This window comes from Trachypithecus francoisi, unplaced genomic scaffold (assembly GCF_009764315.1).
Source record: "Trachypithecus francoisi isolate TF-2019V2 unplaced genomic scaffold, Tfra_2.0 Lachesis_group15, whole genome shotgun sequence".
Lineage (NCBI taxonomy): Eukaryota > Metazoa > Chordata > Mammalia > Primates > Cercopithecidae > Trachypithecus > Trachypithecus francoisi.
Genome location: NW_022681460.1, coordinates 17,352,948 through 17,373,644, shown reverse-complemented (window position 1 = coordinate 17,373,644; position 20,697 = coordinate 17,352,948). Strand labels below are relative to the sequence as shown.

The following is a 20,697-nucleotide window of genomic DNA, read 5'->3' as shown; positions in this document are numbered from 1 at the left end:
GGGGTCAGAGATTGCGCCGCTGCACTTCAGCCTGGGTGACAGAGTGAGACCCTGTCTCATTAAACTGTGGAAATCACAATTACCTACAGAATGAATGGGAGAAACTGCTAATTTAATGTTTATACAATGGGTGATCTGAAGCATGAGATTTCTCATAACTTTGTACACGGATAAAACATTACTATCTGTCAAAGAACACATTTTCTTTCAAATAAACTTAAGACAACAAACCAATAAACTTTGGAAAACTGGTAGGTCAAATGTCAAAGATAAATGTGAACATAACGAATATAATGTGTGGGCAAATGTTAATGTATCATTTCATACAATTAAAATATGCACATAATTTATCTCTAGGATCTACAATGAATTCTAAACAAATCAGATGTTTTAAAAAATTAACCTATAGGATAAATTTTAGGCAACATCCAGTACCACCCCCACCTCCCCACAAATTAAGTGACAAACTATAGAAATCACACTAGACCAAAGATTCTGAGACTTGGCACTACTGACATTTGAGGCTAACTGTTGCAAGGGCTGTCCTGTGGATTGCAGCATGTTTAGCAGCACCCTTGGCCTAGTCCCACTAGATACCACTAATATACCTCCTCTCTTGAGTTGTGACATAAAATGTCTCCAGTTGTCAAATGTCCACTGGGGGACAAAATCACTCCAGGTGAGAACCACTGCACTAGATAAATGAATGCCATGTCAAACATCCCCAGCTAAGTAGCTTCCACATTTTTCTTGATGTCCCATTTTCTAATTGTCTGAAACCCAATTAAAATACATGGTGACAACAGTTGGCTACTATTATCATTACCTATATCTACTTCTATTTCATGTAAAATAAAAAACTTTCCTGGCCTGATGGCATACAACCTCTCAGCCCAGCTACTTGTGAAGCTGAAGCGGGATGATCGCTTGAGCCCGAATTCAAGTCTCGCCTGGGCAATATAGTGAGATCTCATCTCTAAAAAAAAGAAATAAGAAATTTAAGGCAGTTATTAAGTATAGCTGTTACTGATAAAATTAACACTGAAAAATACACATTTATTAAAATAAAGCACGCATAGAACCACATCCATAATAGCAACTGAAATAAATCTTTATCAGAATGAAAACATTACTCTATACAAGTATAGAACTATGCTGTTAGCATTTATCCATATTCTGAATTTTTTGTTTTTTCCAGGATTGCATTTTCCAAGCCAGATTTTTTTCTTGTCCTCGTAACAGCAACTTAAATTACTAATGAAGGGGGCTATACACAGTCAATAGCAGATATTGCTAACAGTTTGTCCTCAGAGTACATTTAATTTTATTTGTTGCAATCATCTGGGTATGTCATGCTAAAATTAACAGTCCCTGAATCACTACATGAGGGAGAGAAGAGATGAGCATAAAATTATTTGAAGAATTTGGACCAACATTAAATATTAAGAATAACTGAATGTGGACTATAATTTTAAAACATTTTATTTTCATGTGCTATTGTAATTTATATCCGGACACAATAATCAAATACAAAAGAGAATGTAAGACTCTCAATTTCTAGTTTATAGTTTTTAAAAAATCTCTTTATTAACTTGTTACAGTAGCATACATTTTTTAAAATATAAGTACAAAAAATTCTCGATGATCACCAAAAATGTAATCAATAAGGTTACAATCCTTTGTTTCTCTGAATCCTTTTTCCTATAACGAAAGTGTATCTTTTAAACCTTAAGAAATTTTTTGCAATACCTTTTCTTACCCATTTTATCATAGTTTATGTCCTACCAGCGAGGATCTTGGAGAACTGCTCACATTAATCTTGTTTCCTGGGTTTTATTTCAAACTGTCTTGAACTTTATAGTAATTTTTGCTAAAGGCAGTTCCTAGTAACCAGTTATTTACCTTTGGTAAACTAAATTTTAGATGAAAACCATGCACACAAAACCAATTGTCTTATGATTAGACCTTCAAGTTAGGGGGTGAATAGTCTATGCAGCATAAGACAAACCATAACTTTTACCTTTATATTTCCTCATTTGACAAGAACTGTCACATTCCTTTTTAAAAGGGTACCCATAATACGTTTTTAATTTGAAAATTTCATATTCGGTGAAAATTCAAATTTTAATTATTGTGGAATTTTGACAACTCTAGCAACGGCAAAGCTGAATTCATTTCACTATTATCTATCAAAAAGCAAGTAACATTGTAAGATTTCAAATGTTTAACCCGGTAAAAGTGAGAATATATTTCAATCAAGAGCACACCATCTAAAAAAAAACAGTATTGCTATCTAGTCATATGCACTTCTTATTACATTTTTGCAGCCCCTAAGTGTTCAGAATAAATGTAGCATTCACATAATACTATAGTCAAAGAAAAGAGTATATTCTTTTATTGGATTTTGTTCATACATGTTAAGTTTCAACTTTCAATAATAAAATTCAATAAATTTGATTCCTTAATCATAAAAACTTGCTTTACACATTATTTACATGTTGTCAAATTCCATACAAAACATCACAAGGATTTGATTGACTCTATGCATGGTACCATCACACAGAAGGAGGAGGGAGCTAATCCAGTAACATACATTCAAAGATTAAATTGTAGATATGCACAGTGTATTTGGCACTGTTCATTAATATTATAACACCTTCCTCTCAAAGACAGGCATTCTTAAGCGTTAGTCATGATATACCAGAATTTGCTATTCACATTAAAACCACCTTTTAAACTTTATAACAGTAATCGATTATTACAGTTTTAAGAAACAAAACACAATGAGAACTGGGAATGGAATTCAAATCCTCCAACTTCTTGCTATGCTCCAAGCTGCCATTCATAAAACAGGTTTAAATTTGGTAATTTTTCCATTGTGGGGAGTGTCAACAAGAAACTATTTAAAGACAGTATTTTCCAATACAAATAAAGATACATACTTTTGTTTAAAATTACCAGTTCTTCTTGAGAGTGCAAAGGGAGGCTTGATGATATACAACTTGTGATGCTTTTGGCAGGAATTATAGAACAAACAATGCCATTCAAGTTGTGGAGATTGTACTAGCAGGTGAACTCATAAAGAGAAGGTTCTGGAATGACTACATCTGAAATCAGAATCCTAGTAGTTTGTAGTTTGCCTCCTCCTAGAACTTCAAGAGACTCAAATCATAGGCTACAAATGTACTTTCAAGTATACACTTATGAATGGAAGGAGAAAATAAAAGCATGAAAATGCAGATATTAAACCTTTAGCGGCTTGGGCTATATTCCAGTAGGTAATTTGACTAACTTCACTTTAACAAAGATTAAATCCCTTCATTTTAATCAGGTCCATTAAATTTCATTCATTAAAGCTATACATACTCCAGAATGTTAAAAGACATTTATACCTATCATGTTTACAAAAGGCATAAATTCAGTCTTAAGCTGCATTACAAATGCCTCAATATAACATAATCACAGTATAAAGAATCAGAAATTCTCTGATTAGATATGCTGTAGCTTCACACAAAACTCTCAGTAATAAATTAAAACAAAAAAGTCGTACAATGTATAATGGATTATGCAGTGCAAAGTAACGTCACTGGACCAAAATTTAGTTTAGTCATTTTTATTTCAAGTGTATTTAAAAAATCATAAATGGGGTTTCATAATCCAAAGTTAAAACATTTATTCTTCATAGCTTCAGAATCTGACAAGCAACTGTAGACCATCCTTTCCAAATCCAGTCTTCTTTGCTATTTTCCAAACTTCTGAGATCTAGTATTAAACTGCTCCATTCTAAATGTACAGTTTTAGATAAGTATTGTACACTTGTTGACAAGGGTTTTCTGAAAACAGTCTATCAAATATCAAGAATGGTTTCTACCTAAGAATCAGCAGTGAGGGAAGAAATATTAAACACCTATCAAGAAATCAATTATTCATTTTAAAAATAACAGAACCAGTGCTGCTCTCTGTCATAAAAGAGAACATGTAAAATTTATTTTTATAGACTTTGGTAATATTTTATTCCCCACAGAGGCCTTCAATCCTACTTAAAGATATTTTACACACAGTAACCACCAGGATTTACTGAGTAAAAATCTCAGGTATTAACCATGCCCCTAAAATGTGCTATTCCAAAGAGGAACAGGTTACTTTTGAGGAAAAAAGCTGCCTTGGTAACTTCCCTCAAAGGTTTATTTAAAAAAAATAGATGATGGAAATATTTTTTAAAACAACTTTGGGTATAATATGGCATACTGCCCATCAAACAAAAAAGGAAATCAAAACTTTCCATTTCTAGTTAGTGTTCCACCTTTACTATCAATATTACAACTCACTGACCTTTTATGCTTGTTTGGTTGTTTTGACTGCCTAATCCAATATTTAAATTTTTAAAAGTCTGCATTTCAATGTGGTAAGAGTTATTTTTCAAATAATCTTCATAACCCAGAATACAGACACCAGAGCAACACTCTCAAGTCATACTTTTGACTACAATTAAGAGATGAAAATGGACGGATATCTGAAGACAGGTATTTCCTCTGCTCTGAAGGTGAGCAAGCTTTTAACATGTGAGCAACACAGAACTCCACTCCTCTGGAGCTCCTTTCAACTCAGAATGCTTCCGTTCAGTAAGTCAATATATTATTCTTAAAAATTAAAGTTTGGTCACTAAGAAGGACTGAACAAAAATTATTCCCCTCCCGCCAAACACAACCAGAACAGTTCTAATCAGGCCCTTTTCTCCCCACAAAAATAGGGAAGTAGCTGGGCTGGAGACTTTAAGTGTGACATTTCAGTTCCTAAAACATCGCTGCTATTTGCTCAGAGTTGTAGGTCTATGTATTTCCTTCTCCAATACGTCCCCATTTATAAGTTTATTTCCATACATACAAACGTGCACATGTGTGCACGTGCACACGCACACACACACACACTCTCAAGTAAGACACTTTTTTGTGTTTGTTGATAAATTATGAGGATTATGAACTAGGTGTGTACAGGGTTTCATAGGTGCTTTGTAAACATCAGAGTCGCTTGGGTCCTTTCAACTCCATAAGCCTCAAATCAAATTATGCAACCAATGACCACTACTTTCCCAGACGCTGTTCACAGGCTGCATACTGACGAAGGGCAGAGAAAAAGTCCTCATAACTGATGTTTAGGTGGGAAGGCAAAGAGCTGAAAAGAAAACACGGGGGAAAAAAGCAATTTGATATACACTGTATGTAATGTAGGGGGGAACCAGAAGATAAGGAACAAAAAGAAGTTAAGAATGGAATACACCAAATTATCCTCCACCAGACGGCACCATGACAAGCACGGAAAATGTCTTAATCATAATATGGAGACTAAAAGGGTGAGACCCTGACAGAACAGACTGGGAAACAGCAGAGAGCCTCTGAGGCACTGAGGGGTAGTGGTCACTGTTTACTGACGAGTGTTCATGGAAGGTAGGTATTCCCTCTGCTCTGAGGGTAAATTATAAGCAGAATATGCCAAACAATTTCTACTAAGATTGTTCAGCTCGTTGTGAAAGAGTTCAAGTAAAAAATTAATATGCCCTTTTTTCCACAAGAAAAGCAACTAGTAATGAGAGATTCGTAGCTTGTTAAAGTGTAAGCTTAGATTAATGCAAAGCTGGAGATCTATGTATAAAGGATCTCATTTAAATCCATTAAAGAATTCCTCCTGTTCAGAGTAAAGTCAATATGACTTTGTTTAGGAAAGCCATGCTTAATGTTGGGCAGGGCTACACAGCATCCAAACGCGATGAAATATTGTAGCCATGTTGTGAGCAACCTATAAATCAACACTTATCTCCACCATTTCCAATTACTCAAGGGCAATTACAGTGTGAAAATAAGCACTTTAAAGATAGACTGAATACACGATCAGAGGGTTCCCTTTTATGTAGTATAAGTAACTACTAATTTTCAATAAGTAACATGAAAAACATCTGTAATTTATGTAGCTTTATAATGTGGGAATTCCAAATATAATCTGGGAATTCCAAATAGTATCAGGGTCAAACACCTGGTCAGAACAGAGGAGTCACAGAGTCCCATAGTCACACGCACCACAAAAAAAGAGTGAACAAACCCACCTTGAAAGGACTCCTGCCTGTCTTTAGCTATACTTTTCTTTATCATTCCTCTGACTGCCAGAAATTGTGAAACAAGTCACCCACTTCTAACTCCTCATCATCTCTTAATAATCTCTGCTATCAACCTTAAGTCTTATTCACGCCTCTGAAATAATATGCTCAAAGAACAAATTTAATCCATTCTTCTTGCTAAAGCTTGCTTCAAACATCCTCAAACTCTCAACTTTCCTAAGTCTTTCTCATCTTACCCCTTCAATCAACCTCATCTCCTACAACTCTTCAATAAACATAGTGCCACTAGCCCTCAATGCCTCAGAAGCCCTGTTGCTATTTCTCAGTCTATTCTGTCAGAACCCCACCCTTCCCGTCTCCGTATTATGATTAACACATTTTCCCTGCCATCACAGTGCTCAGTCTCCTAAAGGGTACACAAATACAAAGCAAACCTCAGTATAATGTGATATAGCTATCACAGACATGTACATAGGTCAAAGGAAGAGCCTGTTATGTGCTTCGTATCTTGTCCATTATCAGATTTAAATTCTCAGCTCCAAATTAACATGACCTTTGTACAAACATAGAGAAGTTTAAATAACTTTCCAGAGTCACATTATTGAGCTGCATAGTCAAGATTCAAACCAAAATCCTTCTGTTCTTCCCTCCAGACCACTCCCAACTGTCCACGGCATCACTGCTGTCATACTTGGAAACCACCTGAAATGACTTGAAAACCCTTGGAGAAAACCAGGTAAAAGAAACATACAAGACTCCGCCTCAAAAAAAAAAAAAAAAAAAAAAAAAAAGAAACTCTGAGTCTGGAGACCTGGATTCTAACTCACTTTGTGACAAGCTTGAACAATGTCTCTTCCCTATTTTCCTTACCTATAAAATGAGAAGGTCGGACCAGATGATTTAGAGTCCTTTCCAACTCTAACATGCTGCATGTCCTCTCCTCTTTTTGAAACTTTGTCCCTCCTGCCCGCAAGCTTAAAGGACCCCTTTGTACACTCTGGAGAGATACTTTGTATTCTCATAGGTTCAACTACTTCCTAGGTTATCATGATCCCCAAACATACATCTTTAGCCTTGACTTCTCACTCAAGCATCAATTCTACATCATTATCTGTCCTACACTAAGCGTATCCATCCAAATAGACTATAGCCTCAAAATCATCTGCATCTTCCCTTCAAAACTGAATATTCCCTTTACTTTCTGGTTTCCTCTCAATAATATCGTAATCACTTAGTCACTTAAGCTTAAAAACTTAGGAGTCATTTCATCTCTCCTCTAATGTTATTACAATTAGTAAAGTGCTAGGCCTGCAATTATACTTGGGAAATACTTGTCATGAGAGAGAGAATTTGTAGTATTCTCCAAGACCCAGCATTTAAATATATTTTAAGGCTACTATGTCTCTCCTTTATTCTAAATTAGGGGTCAGCAAATATGGCCTAGGAGCCTGATACTTGTTTTTGTAAATAAAGTTTTATCAGAACACGGTCACAACGCTTGTTCACATATCATCCTTGGTTGTTCAGCTATAGCAGCAGTTGCACAGCTGCAATAGAGAGGAGCAGTTGCAAGTGACTGTACAGCCTGAAAAGCCTAAAATATTTACTATCTGGCCCTTCACAGAAAGTTTGCCTAAACTGTTCTAAATAAGCAATTTCACTCTCTTCAATGTATTTTCCCTTAAATTATAGTTATGGCCTCTTCACTTGTCTTTTTAATCTCATCCTTTCCCAAATCCAATCCACTCTAGTGCATAAGCTACTAAAAACCTTCCAAAATCACCATTCCCACATAATATACAGGCTCAACAGGTTTCCTATTGCCTGCCTACCACTATAAACACTCCTTATGCTGGCTGGCATTTAAAGATTTCTGAGCCTTGACACCTCTGAACTATATGATTTCATCTCATACTACTGCCCAACACTGTCCGCTCTGGTGTGGCTAGTTCCTTATTGCTTGAAACCTCGCCCCAGGTTTTCTTTTTTCCCCTCTTCTCGCCTTTCCTCTAAATATGAAAACTGTACTCATTTTATATTATCTGTGGATCAAGCCACACCCTTTATAATGATGTCTCACTCCTGATCTCCTAAGGTAATTAGTGGCAATACCAAACATCTGCACAACTATACGCTCTCTTGTGTCTAACTCATTTATGTATGACTTTATTTTACCTGTGACACTGTGAAATAACTGACGTAAAAGATCCTGTATTATAATTCTTTGGAAATCCCCACCAAATCTAGTACAGTGCTGAGCTCAAGAAACACTTGCTGAATCTAAACAAAGTCAGTACACTTTTAATTACTTACACAATCTCAGTCAATCTGATGTGCCAGGGAAGAAAGCCTAATGTGCTGTCCACAGGACCAAACTTCAATACTAAATCAGGATCAGGACAACCATTTGAACCTTGGAAATAAAGAAATACACATGAACTTAACATTCACTGCACCCACACGCACACACACAGAAACACACAGATCAAGGGCAAAATGTATTAATCAGATTGGTTTCTTAAACTACCTGTTTTCTTCAGGTATGTCTCCATGCCCCACCCCCCTCTCTAATACATACTTTAATATCTATGCTCATTCCAAATGTGGAAGTTTTCTCAAAAGTCTATTTAACTGGATTGATTACCTCATAAGGGTAACCCAACTCCCACACTACACCCAACAGGTGCCCCCAAAATCACATGTATCTTTTAAGACTCAACGTAGGTGTTTTCTTGGAATTCTGGGAAAGGTACTATAGTTCTAAGGGCATGACTGCTTGATTCTGGCCACAGAATCAAGTAACTTCAGAGACGAAAAGGAAATTTAAAAAGTATCTATTCTCCTTCCTTCCCTCATGTACCTCATTTTACAGCTATGAACCCAAAAAGACCAACTCCTAGCTATATACTACAAATGTCTTCAGTGCTCCCCAGAGCCGGAGCAGCCTCAGAGAGCAAAAGGAGACCAAGCATCTGCCTCAACAAGGGCAAGGTCAATTTTTATCTCTTTCATGAACTGGTTTCCATATGAGACCTGACTTGGGGAAAAAAAGGATAAGGGTATTTCAACAGCTTAAAAATAAAGTTTGAAGAGTATAGAAAAAAGATACTATAATTTTAAGGTTCCAATAGTTAATATCCTCAGTTCTGCCACTAATTTATCTGCTATACAATCTCTCCAGTGCCAAATCCCTTCATTTGTCAAATAAGGAAACTGGATTAGGTGGTCCTGTCCAGAAGCAATATTGAAAAAATTACTTCCATAACAAAGTCTTTTTAAAAGTCCATACTGGTAGAGTGAATGGGCCAAGCAGAAGAACACACATTCCTGTACCACCTAAAAAGCAATAAATTATCTTCCATAAAAAATGACAAGAAGGAACTTCAGACCAATAGTGATGTAAAGAGGGTGGCAAATCTTCTCTATAAAAAACATGTTAAATTGGAAAAAAACCAACCATTCAAGAACGCTAGATAATGACCAAAGGCGGACAATTATTCTTAAAAAAAAAAAAAAGCAAAACAAAAAGCTAGAGTTTTCAGTAAGAATGGCAAAGGTCTACGGCCTTCTTGCCTGGGACTGCTCTCAATGTCTACCCCAATCAACTGGAAGGAACTTACATTTTACCAGTATATCTCTGACAGAAAAATTAGATGATTTGCTACTTGCTGTCAAAAGATACGGACTCAATTTGGGACTGGAGGGTGTAGGCAAGAAGGAAAAGGAACAATGAAAATTCATGGTTTGACAGTTAAAGGTGGGAAATTCAAAAGAGAACAAATAGGAAAACACACAGCTTTACTTGCCTGAGGTTGTAGCCCCAATTAGTACAATGGAAAGAAATTTAATAGTGAGATCCAGGAAATAAGGGCTCAGATAAACTCTCACATATCCATGGCCGACTGGGAAATAACATACATACTAGGAGGGGAAGCAGGGTAGGGGACAGGGCAGGAAGAAAGTTCAGCGAAAATCAAAAGCCAAGGAAACTTGAGAACTAGTGGCAACTTTAAATTCAGTTTCCAATACCAGAAATCATGGAAGCCTTACAAATTTAAGGTATCTAAGCATAACCAGTATGGAAATCACTGGCTAACCACTAAGCTACATAGACAAAAGCTGGACTAAAATATAAAATTTAAAAAAACCTGAGCAGAGACAGCAAGAGTAATCTTTATTTATAGACAACATGATCCTGTATTTAGAAAATCCTAAGTCTCTACAAAAAGAGCTACTAGAACTATTAGGTGAACTTGTATCTTAGCAAGGTTGCAGGATACAAAATCAATATTAAAAAACAAGTGTATTTCTAAGTATTAACAAACAACCTGAAAATTAAGAAAATAATTCCATTAACAACAGCATCAAAAAGAATAAAATACCTAAGGAGTAAATTTAACAAAAGAAGTAGAAATTCTATACCCTGAAACTGCAAAATATTATTTAAGAAAATAACCCAGCCAGGTGCGGTGGCTCAGGCCTGTAATCCCAGCACTTTGGGAGGCCTAGGCGGATGGATCACGAGGTCGGGAGATCAAGACCATCCTGGCTAACACAGTGAAACCCCATCTCTACTAAAAATACCAAAAGTTAGTTGGGCGTGGTGGTCGGCGCCTGTGTGTAGTCCCTGCTACTTGGAAGGCCGAGGCAGGAGAATGGCGTGAACCTGGGAGGCGGAGTCTGCAGTGAGCCGAGATAGTGCCACTGCACTCCAGCCTGGGCGATAGAGCAAGACTCTGTCTCCAAAAAAATGATAATTAGAACCCAAACAAATGGAGAAATACACTATATTCATGAACTGGAAGACTCAATATTGTTAAGACGGCAACTTCCCCAAATTGAGCTATAGATTCAATTCAATCCATATCAAAACCCCAGCAGGGTTTTTTTTAAATTAAGAAGCCAATCCCAAACTTTATAGAAAAATGCAAAGGACCCTGAATAGACACAACAACTTTGAAAAAAAAACTTACTCAATTTTTTTTTTTGTACACAGTAGCCAGCCTCACTTCCCCCCAGCTCACTCCCCCATTACCTTTCCCAGCCTCTAGCAACCATCCTTCTACTCTCTATCTCCATGAGTTCAATTGTTTTAATTTTTAGCCCCTACAGGTGAGAACATGTGACGTTTGTCTTTCTGTGACGGGTTTATTTCATTTAACATAATGACCTCTAGTTTCATCCATGTTGCTGCAAATGCCAGGATCTTGTTCTTTTTACGGCTGAATACTACTCTATGGTCCATCTGTACATTTTCTTTTTTTTTTTTTTTTTTTTTGAGACGGAGTCTCGCTCTGTCGCCGGGGCTGGAGTGCAGTGGCCGGATCTCAGCTCACTGCAAGCTCCGCCTCCCGGGTTCACGCCATTCTCCTGCCTCAGCCTCCCAAGCAGCTGGGACTACAGGCGCCCGCCACCTCGCCCGGCTAGTTTTTTGTATTTTTTAGTAGAGACGGGGTTTCACAGTGTTAGCCAGGATGGTCTTGATCTCCTGACCTCGTGATCCGCCCGTCTCGGCCTCCCAAAGTGCTGGGATTACAGGCTTGAGCCACCGCGCCCGGCCCCATCTGTACATTTTCTTTATTGATTCATCTGCTGATGGACACCTCAGCTGCTTCCAAATCTTGGCTATTGTGAACAGTGCTGCAATAAACATAGGAGTGCAGATTCTTTTCTTTTTGGTATATACTTAGCAGTGGGATTACTGGATCATATGGTAGCTCAATGTTTAGTTTTTTGAGAAACCTCCAAACTGTTCTCCATACTGGTTGGACCAATTTACATTCCCACCAACAGTGTACAAGGATTCCCTTTCTCCACATCCTCGTTAGCATTTGTTATTACCTGTTGTTTAAAAAAAAAAAAAAAAAGCCGTTTTACGATATGTTATTGTAGGTCTAATTTGCATTTCTCCAATGATCAGTGATATTCAGCATCTTTGCATATACCTATTTGCTATCTGTATGTATTCTTTTGAGAAATATCTATTCAGATCTTTTGCCCATTTAAAAAATCAGATTAGATTTTTTTCCTATAGATTTGCTTAAGCTTCTTATGTATTCTCGTTATTAATCCCTTGTCAGACGGGTAGTTTGCAAATATTTTCTCCCATTCTCTGTGTTATCTCTTTACTTTGCTGACTGTTTCCTTTGCTGTGCAGCAGCTTTTTAACTTGATGTGATCCCATTTGTTCATTTTTGCTTTGGTTGCCTGTGCTTGTAGGGTTTTGGCCCAGTCCAATGTCCTAGAGAGCTTCCCCCAATGTCTTCTTGTAGTAGTTTCTTAGTTTGAGAGCTTAGATTTAAGTCTTTCATGCATTTTGATTTGATTTTTGTATGTGACAAGAGATAGGGTTCTAGTTTCATTCTTTTGCATATGGATATCCAGTTTTCCCTGCACCAGTTATTGAAGATACTGGTTTTCCCCAGAGTATGTTCTGGGCACCTTTGTCAAAAAATGAGTTCACTGGAGATGTATGCATTTGTCTCTAGATTGTCTATTCTCTGCCATTAGTCTGTGTCCGTTTTTATGCCAGTGCCATGCTGTTTTGGTAACTGTAAGTATGGCTCTGTAGCATAACTGGAAGTGAGGTAATATGATTCCTCCAGTTTTGTTCTTTTTGCTTAGAATAGCTTTGGCTATTCTGGGTCTTTTTGTGATTCCATATAAATTTTCGGATTGTTTTTTCTAGTTCTGTGAATGTCATTGATATTTTGACAGAAGTTGCACTGACTGCAGATTGCTTTGGGGAGTATGGACATTTTAACAATACTGATTCTTCTTCCAATCCATGAACGGAAAATAGGCTTAGATTTTTTGGCCGTTGTCCTTAATTTCTCTCATCAACGTTTCACAGTATTCATTGTAGAGATCTTTCACTTCTTTGGTTAATTCCTAGATATTTAATTTTATTTGTACCTATTGTAAATGGGATTACTTTCTTGGTTTCATTTTCAGATTGTTCACTATTGACATCTAGAAATGCTCCTCATTTTTGTACATTGGTTTTGTATCCTGCAACTTTACTGAATGTGTTTATCTGTTCTAATAGTTGTTTGGTGGAATCTTTAGGTTTTTCCAAATTTGAGATCAGATCATCTGCAAAGAAGGACTTCTTCCTTTCCAATTTGGATACCTTTTCCTTCTTTTTCTGGTCTGATTGTTCTAGCTAGGACCTCCAGTACTATGCTAAATAACAGTGGTGAAAGTGGGCATCCTTGTGTTCTAGATTTAGGAGGCAAGGCTTTCAGTTTTTCCCCATTCAGAAAGATAGTAGGTATGGGTCCATCATATATGGCTTTTATTATGTTGTAGTATGCTCCTTCTATAGCCAGATTTTTATGGGTTTTATCATGCAAGTGTTTATCAAATGCGTCTTCAGTATCAATTGAAATGATCGTGATTTTTATCTTTCATACTGTTGATATATCATATTCATTGACTTGTGTTATGTTCAACCATCCTTGCATCCCTGGGATAAATCCCACCTGGTCATGATCTTTTTAATATATTGTTGAATTTGGTTTGCCATTATTTTGTGGAGGATTTCTTCATGAACACTTATCAGTGATACTGGCTTGTAGTTTTCTTTTTTTGATGTGTCTCTGTCTGGTTTGAGTAACATGGCAATACTAGCTTCACAGAATGAATGTGAAAGCATTCTCTCCTTTCTATTGTGCAGAACAGTTTCTATTGTGCAAACATCTTTAAATGTTTGGTAGAATCCAGCAATGAAGCCATCAAGTCCTGAGCTTTCCATTGCTCTAAAATTTTTTATTACTTCAGCTTCAACCTCATCACTTATTATTGGTCTCTTTGAGATCTGGATTTCTTCATGGTTCAATCTTGGTGGGTTGTATGCGTCTAGGAATTTATCTATTTCTTCTAGATTTTCCAAGGGGGATTTATTGGCATACAGTTGCTCACAGCAGCCACTAACGATCCTTTGAATTTCTGCAATATCTCCTTTCCATCTCTGATTTTATTTATTTGGGTATTCTGGTTTTTTTCCTTGGTCTAACTAAAGATTTCTCAATTTTATCTTATCTTTTCTAAAACACCACCAATTTTTTGATCTTTTGTATATACTTTTTCATTTCAAATTCATTCATTTCTGCTCTGATCTTTAAACTTCCCCTGCTTTGCTGCATCCCATATGTTTTGGTATGCTGTATTTTTATTATCACTTGTCTCAATAAATTTTTCAATTTCCTCCTTAATTTCTTCATTGACCCACTGGTAATCCAGGAGCATATTGATATAGTTTCCATGTGTTTGTATAGTTTCCAAAATTTCTCGTTATTGATTTCTAGTTTTATTCCATTGTGGTCAGAGAAGATGCTTGATATTATTTCAATTTTTGTGAATGTTTTAGACTTGTTTTGTGGCTTAACATGGTCTCGGCCGGGCACGGTGGTTCAAGCCTGTAATCCCAGCACTTTGGGAGGCCGAGATGGGCGGATCACGAGGTCAGGAGATCGAGACCATCCTGGCTAACACTGTGAAACCCCGTCTCTACTAAAAAATACAAAAAAAAAAACTAGCCGGGCGAGGTAGCGGGCGCCTGTAGTCCCAGCTACTCGGGAGGCTGAGGCAGGAGAATGGCGTAAACCCCGGAGGCGGAGCTTGCAGTGAGCTGAGATCCGGCCACTGCACTCCAGCCCGGGCGACAGAGCGAGACTCCATCTCAAAAAAAAAAAAAAAAAAAAAAAAAAATATATATATATATATATATATATATATATATGGTCTCTCCTTGCGAATGTTTCATGTGCTGACAAGCAGAATGTATATTCTGCAGCCATTGGATAAAATGTTCTGTAAATATCTTTTAGATCCATTTGGTCTACAGTGCAGATTAAGTTCAATGTTTCTTTGTTGATTTTCTGTCTTTATCTGTCCAGTGTTGAAAGTGCAGTGTTTGCCGGGCGCGGTGGCTCAAGCCTGTAATCCCAGCACTTTGGGAGGCCGAGACGGGTGGATCACGAGGTCAGGAGATCGAGACCATCCTGGCTAACACGGTGAAACCCCGTCTCTACAAAAAATACAAAAAACTAGCCGGGCGAGGTGGCGGGCGCCTGTAGTCCCAGCTACTCCGGAGGCTGAGGCGGGAGAATGGCGTGAACCCGGGAGGCGGAGCTTGCAGTGAGCTGAGATCCGGCCACTGCACCCCAGCCTGGGTGACAGAGCAAGACTCCGTCTCAAAAAAAAAAAAAAAAAAAAAAAAAAAGAAAGTGCAGTGTTCAAGTCTCCAGCTATTATTGTATTGGGGTCGCTCTCTCTCTCTTTAGCTCTATTAATACTGGCTTTATATATCTGGGTTCTCCAATGTTGGCTGCATATGTATGTACAATTGTTATATCCTCTTGCTAAAATGACCCCTTTATCACTAGACAGTGAACTTCTTTGTTTCTTCTTAGAGTTTTTGTCTTGAAATATCTCTTGTCTGATATAAGTATAATAACTCCTGCTTTTTGGGTTTCTATTGGCATAAAATATCTTTTTCCATCCCTTTATTTTCAGTCTGTATGTCTTTATAGGTGAAGTATGTTTTTGGTAGGCAACAGATCATTGGGTCTTGTTTTTTATCCATCCGCCCACTGTATGTCTTTTGAAGAGTTTAGTCTACTTACATTCAATTATTATTGATAAGGACTTACTCCTGCCATTTTGTTATTTGTTTTCTGGTTGTTTTGTGGTCTTCTCTTCCTTCTTTACTTCCTTCCTGTCCTCCTTTTATGGAAGGTGATTTTCTCTGGTGGTATGACTTAATTTCTTGCTTTTTATTTTTTGTATATCTCTTTTAAGTTTTTTGATTGGAGATTACCATGAGGCTTTCAAATACTATCTTATAACCCATTATTTTAAGCTGATAACAACACTGCTTGTATAAACAAATAAGCAAAAAGAAAACTAATAAAAACTGTACACTTTACATTCATCTCCCCATTTTAAAACTTTCTGTTGTTTTTATTTGTATCTTATTGTACTGTCTATGTCTTGAAAAGTTGTTTTAGTTATTATTATTGACTGGGTCATCAGGGTCTTTTTACTTGACAGTAGTTTTATATACCACAGTTACAGTTCTGTAATATTCTGTGTACTGACTATCACCAATGAGAGTTGTACCTTCAGATGATTTATTGCTCATTAACATCTTTTCCTTTCTGATTGAAGAATTCCCCTCAGCATTTCTTGCAGGGCAGGTGTGGTGCTGATAAAATCTCTCAGCTTTTGTTTGTCTGGGAAAGTCTATTTCTTCTTCATGTTTGAAGGATATTTTCACTGGGCATACTATTATTCTAGGGTAAAAGTTTCTTTCCTTCAGCACTTTTTAAAATATGTTATGCCACTCTCTCCCAGTCTGTAAGGTTTCTACTGAAAAGTCTGCTGCCAGATATATTGAACCTCTATCGTATGTTGTTTCTTTTCTCTTGTTGCTTTTAGAATTCATTTTTTTTTTTTAATCCTTGACCTTTGGGAATTTGAGTATTAAATGCCTTGAAGTAGTCATCTTTCGGTTAAATCTGCTTGGTGTTCTATCATCTTCTTGTAGTTGAATGCTGATATTTTTCTCTAGGTTTGGGAAGTTCTCTAGGTTTGAATAAACTTTGTACCCCATCTCTCTCTCTCTATCTCCTCTTTAAGGTCAATAACTCAGATTTGCCCTCAAGAGGCTTTTTCCTAGATTTTGTAAGTGTGCTTCACTCTTTTGTCTCCTCTGTGTATTTGTAAATAGTTTATCTTCAAGCTTATAACTTTCTTCTGCTTGATCAATTCTGCTGTTGAGACTCTGAAGCATTTTCAGTATGTCAACTGCATTTTCAACTCCAGAATTTCTGCTTGATTCTTTTTAATTATTTCACTTTCTTTGTTAAATGTATCTGATAGAATTCTGACTTTCTGAATTCTTGAAAACACACAAACATCCACACAAAAACTTGTACACAAATGCTCATACAGCATTATTCAAAAACTGGAAACAAACCAAATATGCATTAACCAATGAATGCATGAGCAAAATGTAGTATATCTAGAAAATACTGCTCACCAATAAAAAATAATGAGTGACTAATGCATTTTACATAGATGAACCTCAAAAATATTACGGTAAGTAAACAAAGCAAGACATAAAAGACTATATATTGTATGACTCCTTTTATATAAAATTTATAGAAAAAGCAAAAGTATAGTCAGAAGCCAGACCAGTGGTTGCTGGTGTAGGGGGCAGGAGTGGGGACTAAAAGCAGTCACAAAGGAACTTTGGGGGTGATGGTATTCAGAATGCTTGCTTCTGTCAAATTAATGAGTTAAGAATTGTGTACATTTTCATGTACCCTAAGCCTACAATGCCTGCAGGCAACAACTGGACTTAATAAACATTAGCACTTTCTCATGGACTACCTGAAGGTCATCTTTGGATCTCCATCAACTTTTAGAATGTCCTTATGAAATTACTCTCTTATTAGGACCTCATAGGGTGCAGGAAACAGTCAATATCCCAGTAACATCTGAGCAGAGAGCTCCCATAATTGTATACTACTCACTGAGCCTGAATATAATTAGGCAATGACAGAGAATACAAAGAGTAGGGTAGGAAATGAGTAGTCAACAAAAGTAGGAAGTTAGCGAAACCAAGAAGCGGGATATGGACTTTGCTCTGTGATGGACACATGTCAAGGTGGAAGAAACAAAGAATGGAGAGTTAAGTAAATAAGTAAGTTAGATAGAAAATGCATTTTTTTCTTCTTTTTCTGAGACAGGGTCTCACTCCGTCACCCAGGCTAGAGTGTACTGATGCGATCTTGGCTCACTGCAACCTCTACCTCTTGAACTCAAACTATACTACTGCTTCAGCCTCCTGAGTAGTTGGGACCACAGGCATGAGCCACCATGCCTGGCTAATTTTTTATGTTTTGTAGAGATGGGGTTTTGCTATGTTGCCCAGGTTGGTCTCAAACTCCTGTGCTCAAGCGATGCACCTGCCTCAGCCTCCTAAAGTGCTGGGATTACAAGTGTGAGCCACCCCATCCAGCCTGAAAATGCATGATTAATAAGTAAATGGATATTCTAAGTAATAAAAAATGAATGAATGTCTAAAACTGTATGTCTATAGAAACTATTAATGAACATGAATTTACTAGAGAGATTGTCTTTCTTCAAAAGGATCAAGGCTAATGCTAGTAAGCAAGAAGGACCATGATGGTAAGGCAAAAAGGTCCTAGAGGGAATTCTCTAGAGAGAATAAGCAAACCAAAGGCTTTTTTCAACAGCTGAAGAAAAAAAGTTATATTTGGTATAACATGACAAATACAGTTGTATATTTGGTATAGCATAATAGAAAGAATAATTAAAAAGGAATCACGGTAACAGTAAGATTATAGGTTATATTCCTGGGATCACCTCATAAAAAGATTAAGTTCAAAGTTAAGGGAAAATTCAAAGTAAAAAGAAAGGGGAAGAGGGAGAGGAAGGCTAACAAGCACAAGTCCTATTTTCAAGAATAGTCATCACTACAAAAAAGATCCTCAAAGCTCGTCTCCTTTACCATTAAATCCTCATGCAAGTGAGTGGCTACAAATCTCATTGTCTCGAAACCATTATCACATAGGTCTTTAAAGTTCAGAAATTTAACAGGTATAGCAACAAAAAGAATCAGGCTTTATAGTGTGAAAGAAACAAATATTTCCTTTCATACTGTATCCTTGTTTGACAAAACTAAACACACACACCACATACATACACACATATATGTATATATATATATAAAAAACTTACTAAGTAAACTGCCTAACATATCTACATCCAAATCTGTGGGTCTCTTTTGCTTCTGGGCTACTAACTGGCAAAAGTCCTGAGCAGCTCTCACAATATCTGCTTTTCCATCTTCCGGGGACAGCACCTTCACTGCCAAATGGCAATTTAAAACTGGAGGAAAAAACAAACAATGTATTTTAAAAACACTCTCTTACAGGTCTATTTCAAAATCAGTTTTAAGAAATATAAGGTTTAGACTAAAATAAACATACAGTTCTTACAGTAAACAAGAATTGTGTAAGCCCTTCAATTTCAATAACAAAACATACTTAGCTATTCTCCTCTGAAAGGATCTATGCGCCCGAAATCATATCCATGTATAAATTTACACACTGCCTTCTTTTCAAAGTGTTCAGAATGACTATGTATTGTGACGACATCCTCTAGAAAACAGAAGCTTTATAGGCTAGCTAACAAATTTTCATGCATCTAAAATTTCCTCTATAATTGCAATACAGTTAGCAGTAACACAGAATAAAAGAAAAAATAAAGAAAAAACTGTTACAGTGGAATATGCATTGCCTATAGCATACACACCTTTTATCAGTTCTACTTCTATAGGAGCTACCTTACAACTGATAGGATTCTCAGATAACACTGCAAAATTCTTATCTACAGACACGCAAATTCTTCCTTGTCCAGCAAAGATTCAATTTCTTCCCTCACGCCATAGAACAACCAGTTGTACCTCTATTTATATATTCATTTCAATATCCCTACAAATGTGTCCATTTTATGGATTTTCTGTGGAACCAGTTAAAAAATTTGCCTGGTTAAATAAAATCCTCACCATGTGTTCACTTTTTACCAAGACTGAGATGGGAAAGTCTAAATCTGATGATTAAAGATGTTGACAATAAAGACTAAGAGAGCAACGTGAATGAATAAATGACAGAGTAACAGAAATTGCCATGAAACATGAAACACACATCTTCCTATGCTACATGTTCAATTATACACTCATGCTTACCTTGATCATCTTTGTCATTACTATTTGCAAATTCTGGTGAGTATTTTGAACAATCTAGGCCCAGAAGTTCTTGCTGTTGTTTTAAAATTTCATCCATCAATCTGGAATTATTTCTTTTGAAAATACCTTTAAAAAAGAAAAAGGCAAGTAAAACGCAACTAGGTTAATTTTTCCCCTTCAAGTGAATGCTTGCTGTGAAAACAACACTAGATCCAGTACTGAACAAATGTCAAGCAAAGCTGTAATGACTAGTCCTAAACTAGAATCTAAAAGGAAAACATGACAACAAAACTTTAATACAAGAGTCTGCCTTCCAGGAAAAAAAAGAACAGAGGTAACTACTTAAGTAGTGGCATGTGAATATGACAGAAATTTAGACTTAGAAAGGACTTTTAAGAGATCACTTACTTAAAATCTTTGTGGATTCGGAAACTGAGGCCTTTAAGAACTCTTTAAGGTTCTTCTCCAAGAAATTATAAATTGCAGCAGTGGTCTAGAGCCTGTTGTGTTCCTCACTCACAGTCTAATGTACCTTTTCTGCAGATTTACTACTTGTATTAAATATTATTGCTTCAATTTGATTAGTTTTTTAAATCATAAGAAGTAATATGGATTACGTAAAAAGTAGATAACAGAAAAAGTAACAATTTAGTAAATTAAAACAAAGCACAGAAATAAAATACATAAAATATATAATCCTCTATGCAGGGAAAAGTTAACACTGTTAACTACTGTCATGTTACTGAGAAAGACAAAGGAACTGTGTGACATAAAAGAACAAGTCGTTGACAATTTGCAGAGGCAG

At 36.6% G+C, this 20,697-nt stretch overlaps 1 protein-coding gene across 1 annotated transcript in view; it reads right to left on the bottom strand.

Moving 5' to 3' along the window:
* Positions 1 to 1,568: 1,568 nt before the first annotated feature.
* Positions 1,569 to 20,697, bottom strand: part of NUS1 (NUS1 dehydrodolichyl diphosphate synthase subunit) — a 36,094-nt gene continuing 16,965 nt past the window's right edge. Inside the window, exons 2-5 of the mRNA XM_033234404.1 lie at positions 19,893 to 20,018; positions 18,884 to 19,033; positions 8,423 to 8,522; positions 1,569 to 5,172 (exon numbers count right to left, since the gene is read on the bottom strand). Coding sequence (XP_033090295.1) covers positions 5,082 to 5,172; positions 8,423 to 8,522; positions 18,884 to 19,033; positions 19,893 to 20,018 — 467 coding nt within the window. The 3' untranslated portion in view covers positions 1,569 to 5,081. The remainder of the gene's footprint in view (positions 5,173 to 8,422; positions 8,523 to 18,883; positions 19,034 to 19,892; positions 20,019 to 20,697) is intronic.